The 17,570-nt window shown below is 41.6% G+C and overlaps 1 protein-coding gene across 7 annotated transcripts in view; it reads left to right on the top strand.

Annotated features, from left to right (window-relative positions):
- SLC25A42 (solute carrier family 25 member 42) overlaps positions 1-17,570 on the top strand; it is a 169,254-nt gene that overhangs the window by 135,537 nt on the left and 16,147 nt on the right. For all 7 annotated transcript variants that reach the window (XM_078671154.1, XM_078671153.1, XM_078671152.1 and 4 more), the window contains exons 6-7: positions 7,085-7,201; positions 7,757-7,908. In XM_078671154.1, the coding sequence (XP_078527280.1) occupies positions 7,085-7,201; positions 7,757-7,908 (269 nt within the window). The remainder of the gene's footprint in view (positions 1-7,084; positions 7,202-7,756; positions 7,909-17,570) is intronic.

Below are 17,570 nucleotides of genomic sequence, written 5' to 3'. Positions count from 1 at the left end.
TTTGGCCGTTCTGTCCTCCAGGACTTTCTGGTGTAAGCTGTATTGGTTCGCAGACCCACCACCGGGGTTGGTATTGCTGGGGTATCTATTCTAAGGTAAGGAATCTAATACTAACCTGTTTCTTTCAGATGAACAAGTTACTTACAATCGGTAACGATATATCTGTAAGAAACAGTAGTTAGTATTAGATTCCTTACCGCCCCACCCATCCTCCCCGTTCTGCGAACTGATACATAGGGTTAAGGTCATCCCCTTCAGGGCCCTAGTTTCGCATGGCACCAGTGTTGGTTCTTACATGGCTCTGCGTGTTCTGGCGCGGAAAAGCTGTGTGCAAAGAACTGACGTCAGCGCGCGGAGGCGGCGTCTATATACTCCAGCGACGTCATCACGACGCCAACGACGGATGCGGAGCCGCAGGGGACGCCTGCAGACGACGCCTACCGACGCGCAGGGGTACTGCTACGCAAAAGTTTCCGGATCCAGACTGACGCCTGGGGATATTCTAAGGTAAGGAATCTAATACTAACTACTGTTTCTTACAGATATATCGTTACCGAAGGTAAGTAACTTGTTCAACTCTCTACTACTATCTCCTACGTCTTCTGAATCAAAATTAGCTTCTGGTTATACAACTAAGCTAAGAAGATTGTTCTCTATAACCTTTGCGATGCTTAAGCTTTAGTTCCATGTTTGTTATGTATATATATAAATTTGAAAAAATTAAATAAAAAAGAATTCTTCCAGGGTTAGTGTAAAGCAATGAATTCTAGTTCACTATCTGAACGAGTTACAAAATTCTATAATGAATCTGCTTCAAATTGTGTCATCATTGTTGTGGTATTTTTTTTTGTATACTTGTCAAATTATGCTCATATCAATATGTTTTAATACTTCCATTGGTTGCTAGAAATTGTATACAACATATAACATCTGCATATAAGTTTATACAAGCATATTATCTTAAAATACTGTATCAATACACTAATTTGTTTTGGGTCCTGGATAATTCCCTATAATGGTTAAGAATGTTTACTAATAAGCCAGGAACACACTGTATATTATAAACGAAATCTTGTAGACTTGTAAACATCTTGTTTATTCTAGCTGAAGATCAGGATAATTTTCCCTTATTTAGTATTATAAATAGGTGAGCTGCTTCCAGCAACCAAAACAACGAGAAATGGACAAAGCTTCCCGTAAAGGGATATATTGCTGAATGTATCCATACCCATAATTGGAATTCCTATAACCAGAATATTTGAAGATAAAAAGGAAGTTGGCCACTAAGGTTTGATCTTAACTTCTGAGAACTTTCAACGGCTGATGTTCAATAACTTTAGGTCCTTCCACCCTAATATCGGTGGACCATTTCTTGCAACATATAATTTTCCCATAGCATGTTTTCCCTTAAAACGAAACACAAGGGTTCTAAACCCTAGAATATCAACTCTTTCCCCTGTAAAACTTTCGGTAATAACATCATCGGTTTTTAACCACTCTCCTATTTTGTCCACAAAGTGACTTTTCCACATCTCTTGTGGTACCACAGTGAACGGTGAACTCGAATCTACCACCAATTGTAATATGATTCCATTCAAAGAAATATCACAAAAAGGATTAAATGATGAGAAATTAGAGGCTCCTAAATCCACTTTGTCCCACCTTGATGCAGAAAAATTACCCTTATGTCGAACAAGCACCTCTTTTTTGTTCTTTTTGTTGTACATTCGCGAAAAGTGTCCATTCAATCCGCACTCACAGCCTTTGGTAGAACTAGTAGGATATTTTTCAAAGGGAACCACATGTGAATAATCACCATCTTCAACATAAATTATGTTGCTACATTTTTCTTTCCTACTACTCCTAATTCTTCTTCTAACATGGAAATCAGTTTTCCCTTCCTCAAACATTTCGGTTCCAAGATTCTTATACTTCGTTCCCTCTTCTACCATTTTTCCTACCGTTTCTCCTGACGTCTTGTTACCTTGCGATAATATAGCTTTAGGACGAGGATTAGACAATCTTGTCTTTCCAACAAAGGCAATGGTATCTCTAAGACAGTTAACCCGTAACTTGTCCTGTAAATACTTGTTCCTGGTATGTCCAACTACCCGGTCAGAAGTTAAATCATTGTAATATAGAGCAAATTCACATAATTTTATTTTTTTTACTAACGCCAAAGGAGGATTTAAAGTTTTCTGGGTTTTGTTTGCACTTTTACAATTGAAACATTCACGAACTTTTATCTCTATATCAACATCAATCTTAGGCCACCAATACAAGACTTTTATGTTTTTCTTGGTACGAGAGATTCCTGTGTGCCCTTCATGGCCTACATCCATAATCCTGTCTCTAATGCCTAAAGGAGGTATAATCCTTCCTCCCCTGCAAACAAAATCCATTTCCACATTCAATTCATCTCGCATTTCCCAAAATGGCCTCAATTTTGGATCAACCTCAGCTTTGGTTGACCAACCAATAACGATTTTGTTCTTGACTGTATGCAAAACTGTGTCATCATGGTTTTCCTTCTGCCAAACGTGTTTAGAAAGGCCTGGAATATTATCAAACACACCAGCTACACTATGACCTTTCCTTGGATCACTGTCTAATTCTGGATTTTTGTTCCTGGTAGTAACTGTTCTTGATCCATTCGCTGTCAAAGACATTATTGATTGTTTTACAGAGAACAAATACCTGAAAGAAAACTGGTTAGTTATTAGAAATGACTCCTTCGTGATTGATGTCTAACACAATAGTTAGACAATTATTTGAAACATCACTTCATGCGCGATGTCTTCGTGAAATAATAGTTGAAATTCGAATAAACCACTTAGTGAATAATCTATTCATATACATTTGAATAAACCACTTCGTGAATAACGTTGTCAGATAAATTTGAATCAATCACTACCTGAATAATAGTTCCATATAAATTTGAAAAAAAAACTGGTTAGTTATTAGAATTGATCTCTTTGTGACAGATGTCTAACACAATAACTAGAGAGTTATAAAACCCCACTTCATGCACGATGTTTTCGAGAAACAACAACTGCAATTTGAATAGACCGCTGAGTGAATAATGTTTTCATATAAATTTAAATAAACCACTTCGTGAATAATGTTGTCATATAAATTTGAATAACTCACTACGTGAATAATGTTTTCATATAAATTTGAATAAACCTCTTTGTGAATAATGTTTTCATATAATTTTGAATAAACCACTTCGTGAGTAATGTTTTGAACAATGTCTTCATGTAAAAGGGATACTAATTATATCTTCATGTGCGTTGTCTTCGAGAAACAACAACTGCAATTTGAGTAAACCACTTAGTGAATAATGTTTACATATAAATTTGAATAAACCACTTCGTGAATAATGTTGTCATATAGATTTGAATAACCCACTATGTGAATAATGTTTTCATATAAATTTGAATAAACTACTTCGTGAATGATGTTTTCATATAAATTTGAATAAACCACTTAGTGAATAATGTTTTCACATAAAGGAAAATCAAAGATAACAAATAGTTCCTGTATTCATTGAAAATTGAAAGCAACCACTATTTGAACAATGTCTTCATGTAAAAGGATACTAATTATATCTTCATAAAGGATCTTCTTTCAAACACAATTTACAAAGTGGACCAATATTAAACTGATGCTTCACGAAATTTCTGTTGCACGTAAAAATGACTTGTTCCCATCAGTGCTTCTGTCTTTCTTGATATTTCCACAACGCGAGTAGTGGAACATATAACTCTTTTGAGTTAAAACCTGCAAAAAATTTGGGTTAGTAATATAAGATACTTCCAAAATGGTCATCAAACGTAGATGATGCTATCACGCTGGATGGCGAGATGTGTGATGATGCTGTTGGTGTGTGTCTTACGTGTCGTAATTCTAAGATGGAGATGAGATCCAGTACATAGTTCTCTCGAGAACCACGTCAGAGACGTTCCAACACGGGAGGTATTGCCAGGGACAGCACCAATTTCAGAGGACCTTTTAAAATTGAAATAAGTAGCCAACTGGTATAATTATGAGAAAAGTCAAATTATGAAGTAAAAGCTGTGTGCATTAGCGTGCACAAAATAACACAAATAAATGTGTAATTATTGTAAATAGGTGTCAGCGTTGTGATCATTAAACTGCACGTCGAGTAATTTGAAGATTGTCGAGATTAATATTGATGGAAGTGTATAAAGAATGTCAAGAAATATATGCTGAAAAGCTGAATATAACCATAACTGTCCTCAAGAATATAAAAATAAAATAAAAGATTGAGCTTCAAGAACAGATCTCACGCTGCATGCACATGAAAATGTCACACTTCATGTAAAATGCGCCATAAATTATGCTTCCTGTCAAAAGCGCTCGAAATTTCAGTCAAAATACGCAATAAATACCCAGATGTTGAACGCTGAAAACGCTCTTCGTTTCCGTGATTGCGTTGTCCTAGCAACCACAAGATGGCGATGGGGAGCGTGATGACGTTTACAAGCGTCGATGGAATACACGAAGAAGCGTGTAGATGAAACACACGTAGGAGCGTGTAGAATCCAGTAGTTCAATGCGTCGCTGCTACGTGAATCAACAATGCTGAGAGCGAGGCACTCGTGCATTCGGTAAGCGTTAAGTGTTTTTTTTTTTATTTTACACAGCGCTAACAAATTGAATCGCACGTTGAAATAATGAAAGTCGGCAAATATTATCTCAGAATAGTCGGACTTTCTTTAAAATATGGTCGGATTTCCCTTTTTTAATTTAAAATAGTCAATTGGGAATTTACACGCGAAGGTTACCGTTTTAAATAAGATTTTACGGTTGAAAAGTCCTTTAACAATGAACGTTGGAGTTACAAATTGTAATTATCCACAAACGAGTTTGAAGGGGTGCTTCCAATTGAAAATTCCTTTAAGTTACTCACGATTAGAGTTGAGTAGAGATCGCAGGGTTAAAGGTGAATTTTCGAAGCTTTTCTTTCGAAGAGAAAATCGTTGTGGAACTTGAAATTACAAGTTGTGCCCATCTCGTTGCCAATTCTGTTGTGTCCTCTTCATTAATATGACGATATCCAGGAAACAGTTAAAGTATTTATTTGACTCGTAGTTCAGTAGATAAAAGTGCATGCAGCTGATCATACATGTAACTGTAAATTGAATCATGACATTCTACAATCCCAGAACACCTTTCAACAAAGTTCTATTACAAAGTACAATTCCATTGCTCATTAAAGAAACATGCAACCACTACAAGGCTCCTACACAGCAGTACCCACGCATCAATATTTTCACTGCAACAAGATGTTTCATCTGCTTCAAGAGTCACATCTTCAGCTATCGATTTTATCAAGAAACTAGAAACTCAACTTCTGGATTACAACATCCTGGATTATTTGCTGACATTGTCATCTAATGAACATTTCAAGTTAAGTCAATTTATTACATTTTTCTCTATTTCTGACTATTACTCTGATACCATATTTCTTAGTCAATCGATTATTTGGCTACTCTTTACTGCCGCAGTTTCTGAAGTCATCTATTCTCTTAAAAACCGGCAAGAGTAAAGAGTATTAATCTTTGTTGACTTTAACTTTGGCAAGTATTACTGAACAGTGGCTATTCAAATACCCTCTTATCAGCGCTTTGATCCGACCGCAGCTGTTGAGGTTTCCTATTCAGACACCCTCTTATCAGCGCTTCGATCCAACCGCAGCTGTTGAGGTTCCTTTCACCACAGCGCTATTCATTTACTTGCAGATTCTTGCCTTAATTATTTGTTTGGAAATATCGAACATCAAATCATTTTAATTGGTGCATGTGGGCCCTGAGCCCGGTCTGAACCAGTTCTGGGTGTCTCCTGAGTACTTTGTTTTGCTGGCTTCTCCTTTCCTTTCAGAGTGAGGGGCAGGGTCGTCAGCCGCCCAGCAGGAGGTGGAGCCAGCATTGTCGAAGGCAGGCACAGCCCTATTCAGGCCCAGGTGCTAACTCCTCCCACCACTCCAGTTGCAATTGCAGTCATTCAGCCTAGGGCTGACTCAGCCAGCCTCCTGGGGAACCCCCAGCCTCTGTCACTCTCAAACAAGACAGTCAATCCACAAACAGGCTAAGGCACACAGAAAGGTCAGACAAGAGAACAGCAACTTTCTAAAAGTGCTGTTCTCAAACACAGGATTTAAAAACAACCTTTCCTAAAAGATGTTATTAAATTCTGAGTTCAGGGATACTAGATACTTATGTCCTATCTTGTTCCTATGAGAAGAAATGCTGTTAACCACTGTAGCCAGCATCCCCCATGTTAATCTATGGAGCAAGATAGCATTACAATAGTGAAAACGAAAATGGCTGCCATTCACTATTAGAGCATGTCACCTGCACTAGTACATGCTCTACCTTTTACATACACTGCACCCTGCCCAGGGGGGTACCTTGGGCCTTCCATAGGTGTGACTGATGTGCACAAAAAGGGAAGGGTTAGGCCTGGTCAGTGGGGACACTGACGAGGAGGACATGGCAGTTTCTAAACTTCACATAGGCACTGCAGTGGCAGGCTTGAGACACCGTTTTAGAGCTATTCCTGTGGGTGGCACAATCAGTGCTGCAGGCCCACTAGGAGCATTTGTCATCACCAGCCCTGGCACACCCAGTGCACTTTACTTGGGACTTCATGGTGATACAAATATGCCAAACATGTATATCCAATCAGCATAACACTTTACATAGGGAGCACTTACACTCTGGCACTGATCAGCAGTGGCAGAGTGTCCAAAGCATCTAAACCAGCAAAAACGAAAACCAGCACAGCATCAAAAATACAGGAGGTAGAGGCAAAAAGATAGGGGAAACCCACGCCAACGATTCCAGGTCTAACACGGGCTTACAGCATAATGGTCTCTTTCGGTCCTTATGAGATCCCCTCAGGTTGTCCTTGAGGAGTATCTCCCACTGTACCCCACTGATCACCAGTGGGACAGCACTTGTATCCACCTCTTCGATATGCCTTGCATAGTTCATTCACATGCATTTTAAATGTTTTACTGCACCTTTTTATGAGATATTCTGATGTTTTCTTCTAGAGTGCTGACGCCCTTACCAAGGTTTATAGCTGGATCTCTTGCGGGTACAACAGCTACTATGTTAACATATCCATTGGACATGGTACGGGCTCGTATGGCAGTCACACCAAAGGAAATGTAAGTCAGCACAAGGAGTTGGTATGTGCAGGTCAACCTAAAATTGTTTTTTTTCTGCCTCATTTTGAAAAATGAGTATGTAATGTGGTTACTTTTTAAACCACAGTCTGTGCTAGTGGAAAAAAACAAAAAATACATGTTTTGACAGTTCTGTTGAAACCACATCTTCCCTTAAACTTTCTAGAATAAAGAGACTATATAAAATCCTTTTTTAAAAATTTATATGGGCGGGTATTCACCGAAGGATGCCAGGTTGAATGTGAATGATGCCTTCATAGATGCATTATACATCTGCATCAATGCTGGTTTTCTCCCTACGAATCCCCTTCTTCCTCTCTTTTTGTTGCCTAAAGTAAATTAATGTGAGGTTGTTAATTTGCATGACCTGGAAATCTGCTGTATTTTTGTGGCTGCTTGTTTTTATTTAGTCTGTGCTTCAAAAGTCTATTAATCATAATTTGAAAAATTTAGACTTTTAAAGTTCCGTTCTGTAATTCTAAAACAATTTGCATTTGTAACGTATGATTAAATACATTTTCTCGCACTGTTTGACAGGTATAGTAACATCCTCCACGTATTTATCCGGATCTCTAGAGAAGAAGGCTTGAAGACCCTTTTCAGGGGCTTTTTTCCGACCATGCTGGGAGTAATTCCATATGCTGGACTGAGTTTTTTCACGTATGAAACACTGAAGAAGTTTCACACAGGCAAGTATCTGTGCAACTGTTTGTGTGTCTACACAATATATTTCCAGTGTTAAAATATCTTGTCTTCAATTATTCAAATCTAGAAGTAGCAATCATTGTACGAAGCTAACTGCTAGTGTTCTCTCTAAAGTTCTGCAGTGTAATAATGTGATTTACACAATAACCGGACATTGAGCATTAGTAAAAGGGAAACTGATCATTTCACATCTGTTAGACCTGGCACCAGTGGCGTGGGTCTCCCTTACATTTTTGCTGTCGCCTCATGTGTTTTTGCTGGTATTAAATACTTTGGGCACTGTGCCACTGCTATCCAGTGCCACAGTGCAAGTGCTCCCTACTGTAAATTGATGAACTAATCAGTGTTTCCATATTTGGCTATTTGGTTTACTTGTCAGACCCTCCACTAGTGCACTGAGTGTGCCCAGGGCGTGTAAATCCAAATGGATTAAACCCAGATCTGTTGACTGGGTGTGAGTGTTTGATTGGTTCAGATGCTCCGTCCATCACCACCCCCTGTTGTACCGCTTGTGGGCCTGCAGCGCTGGTTGTGCCACCCACAGAAGCAGCCTTGTAAAATGTGTCTAAGGTCTGCCATTGCAGAGCCTGCATGCAGCCTGGTACTGTCATGCTGACTGGGCAAGTGCACCCACTTCTCAGTCCCTAAACCTTCCCTTTTCTTCATATCAGTCACCCCTATGGTAGGCCCAAGGGCAGGGTGCATTGTAAGTAGAAGGTAGGACAAGCCCTGATGTGTGTGGCATGTCCTAATAGTGAATTACAGCCATTTTCGTTTTTAGGTCTCGCGACCTATCAAAGCGCGCAAGCGCATTGAGCTGAGCGAGAATTCAAGTGCTCGAAATCCTAGTGAAACCAAGGGCTTCTTGCGCTGCGGTTTTCATTAAGTTCACGTGAATCACGTGAGCAAACAAGCACGCGCATCAGCCTCCCTCCCTCCTAATCGCTTTTTTTTTTAACTGCCGCACAGCACATCAAAGGGCTTCGCCCAGCGTGCGCTGTGCGGCTTCTCCCCTAATTATTCATGGCTGGCCGGCCGTACTTTCAGTTTCCCTGCCTTTCTCGCTTTCCCTGTTAGACCCTTCTGCTGATCTCTCTTCCTCACCCAAAGCTCTTGCCTTGTTCTCTCTCTACGTCTACTCCTCACTTCTTTAACTAATATCATGTTCACACAGTCTCCTTGTCTCTGGCAGCACAGTATGCTCATTCTTTCCCGTCTCCCTCCTTCCATCTTTGTCTTCCTATCTTTGAAATCTGATGTGTCTGTTCCCTTCTCGTTGTTTCCCATTTTCTGCCCTTCCTCCATTGCACTTTCTACCACTCTGATTCTAACCTCTCCTTGGTGTTTCAGTGTTTTTAATCCCCACTTCTTCTATAATCACCCCTGCATTTTCAGGTATCTCTCTCTCTTCATTCCACACGCAGCTATTCTGTTCATCTCTCTAACCGCCCCCACGCCCCTCTCCACTACCTTCTCTGCCTGCCTCTTTATGTGCTTGCTGACTTCCGCGCTGCCCTTCTCACGCCATTTTCTCCGAGTGTGCTTATAGTATCTCTGCTCCTCCTCTGACTCTGCCCCCTCTACACTGCCTTCCCGGGTCCATCTTGGTGTTCTCGTCTCTGTCCTCGTATGCTGTTCCTTCACACCCCTTTTTCGACTGTCCCTCCCTTCATTTTCAGGTATCTCTCTCTTTTTCATTCACACTCAGCTATTCTGTTCATCTCTCTAACCGCCCCCACGCCCCTCTCCACTACCTTCTCTGCCTGCCTCTTTATGTGCTTGCTGACTTCCGCGCTGCCCTTCTCACGCCATTTTCTCCGAGTGTGCTTATAGTATCTCTGCTCCTCCTCTGACTCTGCCCCCTCTACACTGCCTTCCCGTATTCTGTTACCCTGTCTCCGTCACAACCTCCATTGTTACTGCCCCTCTTCCTTATGATGCCCGGAACGACAGCAAACAAAGCTGCCTCATGTCATGTTTGACTTTCAGCCCAGACATTTTGGCTACCAGCGCATTAGATTCTGGGACCTGTAGTGTTTCTTTAACATTGTAAGCATGAGATCGTAATTTCCCCTTGTATGTGTGGCTGATGGATAACAAAGCTACATGGAGTTAAGCGGAATTTGCATGTGCATCGGTCTTAATTAATCTTTGGATCTATAGAATACCGCGGGCAAAATATATTCGTCCACTTCCATGGAACCAAGATTTGTATCTAAAGCCCTGCATGTTCGTTCTTATTTATGGTGAGCTAACCATAATTAGAAATGTTGTGAAAGATCTCAAGCGATTCATTGTTACCTAAAAGGCTTTTCTCCCTGTAGTATCTGAACTACATTATTTTTGATTACATTTTTAAATCGTTTCACAGACCTTTTATTTCAACTTGTATTCAAAAGACTGCCATTTCATGTTTGTGCTCGTGGTCTTTTGAGTTCCCTCAGGAGGATCTGAGGGAAATCTCTGAAGTGAACTTGTTCTTAAAATAAACATGTAATTTAAGACCGTGCTGGTGCTAGTCTTATTACTAGCGTAGCTGCTTCTGCCTTGAAGCACGTTCACTATGTAGGTGCACATGCAGAAAACCCCGCACACCGTATTTGATATTGTTTCATTATGATGGCATTTTAGAAGTTTGCATATCTTTTGTTATTAACTTCTTGAGCAACCTCATAACATGCTAAATTGTCATAATATATCATTTTGGAGGGCTTGGATTGATTTAAGTGGCTTGCTGCTATATTGTATGTTCTAACAGTTTATATCAACAAGCCTTGCCAAAGCCAATTTGACTTACCAAAGATTGGCTTGACAATAACTTCTAGCCATGTGGTGCAGCAGTGCAACTGTCTACTGTGCAGCATGGGTGGAAGTAACAACAAACAAGCATTGGCATTGCCTATAGGTCTCGCTTGTGGGACCTTATAAGTATTTAGTTATGCAGCACAATATCATTAGTGCAACAACATCAACTGTTGCATGCCTAAACACTTATAAGGTACAAGGTTTAGCCGTGCAACAGCTGATGTTGTTGCACCAGGGATATTGTGCTGCAAAACTAAATACTTATAAGGTCCCACAAGCGAGACCTATTGGCTATGCCAATGCTTGTTTACTATTGCAAGGCTACCTGTTCTCCATAGGCCAGAATGGGCTGTTAGATTTATTACATTTTATAATCCTAACTGTCTCAGAGAACATGGTAGAAATTAGAGTTTAGTATGCCTGAACTCAGAATAATAAAATACATCTTTTAGTAAAGATTATTTTAATGTTCTGTGTTTGCAAATACCACTTTTAGAAAGTAAGTATTTGCTTGTCTAACCATTCAAACCTGCCTCTGCTAGTTTGTGTACTCCTATGTCTGGTTTTGTGAGTGACAGGGCTGGGGAATTCCAGGAGACAGGCTGAGTCGACCAGTGGTGAATAGAGAGATCTGCATCTAGACGGGAGGGAGGAGTTGCACCTGAACCTTGAATAGGGCTGTGCCTGCCTTCCACAATGCTGGCTCCACCCCCTGGGGAGCGGCTGATGTCTCTGCCCTGCACACTGAAAGAAGAGAAGGAGTCCTGTAAACAAAGTGCTCCAGGACTGTACTTGCCTTCCACATTGCTGGCTCCACCTCCTATGGGGCGTCTGATGTGCCAGCCCTGCACTGTGAAAGGAAAGGAGAAGTCTGGTAAACAGAGTGCTTCAGAACTGGTTTGGACTGGGCAAAGGCCCCTCTCCCCTCAGAGAACAAAAGATTTTGGGGTATAAATATTGGGACCCTGATCCCATGAAATTAGATCACTTTTGGACTACAAGAAGAAACCTTTACTGAGGAGAGGAACCTGAAGAAACTGAGGAGAGACTATTCCCAAGCTGAAGTGCTGCTTGGGTGGGATTGGCCTGCAGTGGTTGCCTTACTGCCAAAGGAAGGAGAAAGGAACTTTGTGTACTTTGCTTTCAACTTGTGAAGGATCTCCAAGGGCTTGGAAAAGAGCTTGCCTCCTGCTGAAGTCTCAGGGACAACAGACTTCACCCCCCAGCTCCACAGAGTTCTTTTGGAAGTACCTGCTGCTGTTTTGGGCCTTCTGAGGAACTGCGTGTCGCAATGAGCTGGAAGCGCGACTCAACGAGAAGAAGCGTGTCACCGTCGCTGTGCCTGCCGTCGCAACTCCGAAGGAAGGCTGGAACTGTCGCACTGCACCGCATCGGAGAGAAGCGTGCCGCAACGAAGAGAAAGCGTGTCGCCGTCGCTGCTGCTGCCGTCGCAACTTCGAAGAAGGAGGGTGTTGCCGTTGGAGCTGTCGCACAGCACCACATCAGGAGACGAATCTCGCAACGAGGTCGGAGCGTGTCGCTGTGCCTGCCGTCGCAACTCCGAAGGGAACTGTCGCATTGCACCGCATCGACCAAGAGCACCTCGCATCCCCGAGAAGCGCGCCGCCGTCGGAGCTGCTGCCGTCGCATCTTGTATGTCGCCGATGTAGTTGTCGCATCGAGCGGAAGCTTCACGCATCGTGGAGAAGAGCATCGCCGCTGGAGCTGTTGCCGTCGCATCGTAAGGGTGTCGCCGCTGCAGTCCATGCATCGAACGGAGAGTTTCTCGCATTCGCGAGAAGCGTGCCACATCTTGAAGATCTTAACGTCTTTATTTCTTTGCATCTGAACTTTGCCGCATTTCCCATCGCTGCGACATTGCTTGTCGTGGAAGTGCAATTCAACTTAAGGTACATTGACGCAGAGTGTCGCATTTAAGAACTGAACTGTACTAAGCTTAAATCTACCATCTTAAAGTAATCATAGTGTGTATTTTTGTCATTTATGGTAACTCTATATAAAGTCTACTTATTTTTTATATAAAACTGGTGTGGTGTCCATTTGTAGTGTTGTCACTGGGTTACTGTATGTGGTCACAACTGCTTAACTTACAACGTGTCTGAAATAAGCCTTGACTGCTCGTGCCAAGCAGCCTAGAGGGTGAGCAGGGGTTATTTTAGGAGTGTAATTCCCTTGTCCTGACTAGAGGAGAGGGTCCCTATTTGTCACAAGTACCTACCTGTGCCACCTAGTGACCCCCAAATCTAACAACATCTATTTAAACTGTTCGACACTATCTTCGTGTTCTGATCTGCCAAATAAACAAATGGAATCCTCCAGCTCTGGACATTTATTGTCCCAGTTTCCTTTGCTCACTATTGAGATTCCACAACATTCTGCCTTCCAGTGCAATGCTGACGTACTCCAACTGGCTGTGGTGTATGGCACTCCGACGTAGACCTTTACCTGCATGTTTACACCAGTCAGCTATTTATAAGGTCAGGAGAGGGATTATTTAAGCTCAGGTTTGAGAGGGGGTGTAGAGGGACAAATCTGACAGATACTTGTACTTGCAGATTCCTCACCAATCGAACAATCCCAGATGCCAGACTAGATCCGGAAATCTCAAAGCTTGCACATCACTGGGGCGCTGGCTTTGTATTGTATTGACACCAGAAGTGGCGACATGTCACGTAATTGAAGCCATATAGCATCCGCCACGCTGCAGCATCAGTTCCCTTTATTCTGCGCCTTCGACGCAGGTCCGGAGCTACTCTCTCTCTCTCTCTCTGGGAATTTCTTCACAGAAAAAAAACTACCCAAGTGCAGTATCATGTCCCCTCCTTAAACAAAAAGAAATTGGGGTTTAGATCTATAGGGATTGTGAGGAACAGATGTCCATAACGACCTCCCGCTGTTGGTCTTTGCGGTCTGACCATGACTCCTGGGCCTGTGCTTACAGCCAAATTGTGCACCCAAGGGACATAAAGGAGCTGGAAGCCAAGATCTTTATGGCCACGGATGACCGTCGGCCCTACAAATGATCTGGCCATAGCTCCAGGTCGGCATCTTTATATTTTAGGAGACAAAAAAAATAAGCATAAGAAGAGTAAGTAACTTATCAATGGTAAATATTATTGTCCTTGTCCTTCTCTCGCAGGTTCTTCATCCATGGAGCTGGAGTTAGTCTACTTGACCCTAGTGGCCCCCCTCTGAGTGGCCATGCTTCTGTGACTTCGGGATCGGTCTCAGACTTTCCCAGATACCTCTGTGCCGGTGCCTTTACTGCCTGAGATTGCAGCATCAGACTTTTCTGAGTTACTGGCACCACATTTGGACCCTGCAGCGTTTCGCAACGCTATGAGTTCAATCTACTCAAGGGCATTGATATCAGCTGCCACCCTTCAGGGCCAACGGCTCCATACATAATTCAAATGGTTATGCTTTTGTATCCAATTACTCTATGACCGCTACCAAAGGACCCAGAGCAGATGCCACTGTTTCAATCTGGTATACAATACCACAACTCTCGACACCTTGGACAGCACTGCTGCCACCTCCACCAATACCACCTCCAGCGCAGGATATAGCGCCACTGGCGCCACAGCCTAATTCCTCCCTGCACAACAAGTCCCAAAGGGATGCCCAGCATCTTCTTGAGGAAGAGGAGTAAAGAACTTGACTCCATTGCATTTGTGGAACGGGCTCAGAATCTGTACCCTTCTGGGGGGATACTAGATGTTCAGGAATTTTAAGGTCTCTCTTCTGACAGTGGTTTGACACATCTCCAGAGTTTGTTAGGAATTTCCCCACTGGTCCAGCCATAAAACCATAAAAATACATCAAGAAAATTCGTGTTAAACTTCATTTGTTACATACGCCTTCCTCTGGCGGAGTACCTTCTTAAGAAACATAGCTGTTCACCAAACAATTTGTTAGTTCTCCAACATCTGAAGTCTAATTAATGCAGGACGGCATTGCCGCAATCCCTGTGATTTTAAAAATGGTACAATCCATACTTTCCTCAACACAGTGTAAAATTTGCAGAATAAAACCAAATGAATTGTGGACTGGGTAGAAAGATTGTCACATGGACAAAAAGGCAGCTCCCGTGATCAGTCATTGGTTTGTGGATGGGTCTCAAGTCTGTGGACAACATTCAATCTAAACCAAGTCAGCAACCGTCTGTCAAAACTACCCGGTACAAATGTAAGGTAGGGCTAGCGCTTGGACGCCTCCGGGCAACAATTCGCGCTTTATAAATTCACAAGTTTACAAGTTTTCCAAGTGTATAACAGTTATGGTTAGCTGATGTTGCCTTAGAATGGATTTGAGTATTTCTCCTGATGATCTTACTATGCTCAATAATTCAAGACACTCCTTTTTTTAAGGCCTTTCTGGAAATCGCCAGCAAGGCAGTAGGGTTAGTAAAGTATTCTGGGTGTCCGATATCCTTCATAAAATCACAAACCTACTTTCTCCAGGGGATCTTTAAGAACCCTTCCAGCTTAAGGCAGTCCTGTACTATTTCCCTATTTAGCTTTGGCTGGTCCTTTGACTATTTCCTATGCCATAAGAGGGCTAGTTCTAATTTAATAAGGTCTGAGATGTAATGGAGACCTAATTCTTCGTGACAGGCAAAAGAAGGTGTACTAGGTGGCACCAATAGTATGCATCTTAAAAAATAATTTTCAACAATTTGTATGGGGAGAGTGTTGGCAAAACCCCATACTCCCGCCCCATACATTGCATTAGTGGTGCACTTGGCCTTATAGATTTGGATTAGCTCGCCTGGGGGCTTCCTGCCTAACTTTCTTGAAAATAACATCACAGCAGCTGTAGTCTTGATAAATGACCATTTCCTTGCAAGAATAGCTTGTACCCACGAGTCCCTTTGGTTAAATAAAACACCGAAGTAGGAACAACTTTTTGTCTGGGCTAACTTAACGTAATACTGTTAAAGCTTGTGAGCTCCCTGTATGAGGATGTGCACTGATGTGACATGCTTTTGACTTGGTAGGTAGTGTGCTTGATAGCTATCAATTCTGGGAGTAGGCTTAGTGCAATCCAAGCACTGTCAATGGATGAGCTTTTTATTTTTTTTCATAGAGACGAGGTAGTATTCTGGACTCACTCTTCCTTCTTGCTTAAAGTCGTTTCAGAATTTCCTTGCAAGCTTTTTTCATTAATCTAGAGAGTCCTGCACAACACGCTTCACATTGTTGGATATTATTCAGATGGTACATTGAAAATATTAACGTTACTAGTACAACAAGCACGCTTTTGGTCTTGTATGGCCAGGGCATAGTTAAGAAACCCTTTAGGAGCAGTTGATTCAAGAAAGATTAAGTGCATTTGACTGCTACTGAATAGGTTGCTTGCGTGCCTTTAAAGAGACTCGTTTGCCACAGACCAGACACTTATGAACGTGATTTTACATACTGTTACTGTTATTGAAATAAAGCACCTACTTTGGGATCTGTGCCCACTGTGGGTGTTGTATGGATTTGAATGCTAGAGCCGATTCTAAGGTAGGCAATGCACCCCTCAGGAGTTTTATTGCCTGATCTAACCATCAAATACCTTCTTCAGAGTTGAATCTGTAGTGTCTCTTGCTTCAGGAGGAATAACAACTTAATTGTTATAGTAATTCTCTAGCCACAAAGTTTTGATGATATGATGGTCTGGCAACATGATTATGCATGGAAACTAGGACGAAGGTAAAATTTATGTTTGAGGGTTGATCTGTTCCTTAAAGCATCTTAAAGAGACTGACATCCATTTCAGAGATACTGCAGTTTTGGAAGAGGTTTTTAAGTAAATTGTATAAGAAAACATATTTATGGAAAAATATATTTTTCAGGGGTTTAGTATGTTACTTCTGTAACGATTGTAAGATTATGACTCTGGGGACATTCCCTTGCTGCAGAAATATTGGTATTGGTTGCAATTCATAGAGAAAGTTTTTAATGGCTCAGTGGGTTGCCAGGATGCATCTTGGGGCTTCTGTATGGCTTGGAAAGACAGTAGATGTTTGCATGTGTCGAACTGTATTCTTTAAGATAGGGAACTTCATCACCCAGCTGGGATGTCCATCTCCATGACTCTTTCCTTGATGGGACCTCATCTTTGTTTCAGCAATGCTTGTTTACACATTTAGTTTAAGATGTGTAGTTAAGATAAAAAAAACTCGTATAAAGTTCCCCTGCTCTTCCTCTGCCACTTCGCTCATCTTTCTCCATTCCGTTTGGAATTTGAGCCTGCTCATTCACTCTGAGTGTACCTAACACTTGTAATTTTATTATTGTCTTGCTTGTTCTTTGCATTGAGTGAAAATGCATTCATGTTTCTCTGTCCTAAATTAGTGAAAGAGGTGAGATGCATAAATGATACAGCTGATTGGTGGATAAGTGAGACTCCAGTGAAGAGTACAGAGACTCTACGTGGAACTGAATTTTTTCAGTCTAGCCCCATGTTAATCTATACCCTTGATTGTTTAATATTTAGTTCAATATTCTACATGTTCTTCTTACAAAATATGTACAGCTCACCTCATTAAAAAATAAAAGAGGCCATCAAATGGAAAGAAATTGAATTCTGTTCTAGAGAGCCAAGACCAAGTCATGTGATGTTGGTGTAACTCGGCAGATCTATCGAAAATGTAGGTTCTTTTCATAGAGGACAAGAAAACGTTCTCTTTATTGATATTCAATTCAAAGGAGGTCGCATTCCTTAACTAGTGCTTCAACCAATTGAGCAAGTCACCAGGGATAGGTCGGAGACTTATTTACAATAATTGTATTTGTTTTTATGAAACCTACATACAAGACACAGATCGAAG

Source organism: Lissotriton helveticus, chromosome 12 (genome assembly GCF_964261635.1).
Source record: "Lissotriton helveticus chromosome 12, aLisHel1.1, whole genome shotgun sequence".
NCBI classification, from domain to species: domain Eukaryota; kingdom Metazoa; phylum Chordata; class Amphibia; order Caudata; family Salamandridae; genus Lissotriton; species Lissotriton helveticus.
Note: the sequence above shows the minus strand (reverse complement) of the source record. Positions and strands in the feature narration are given on the sequence as shown.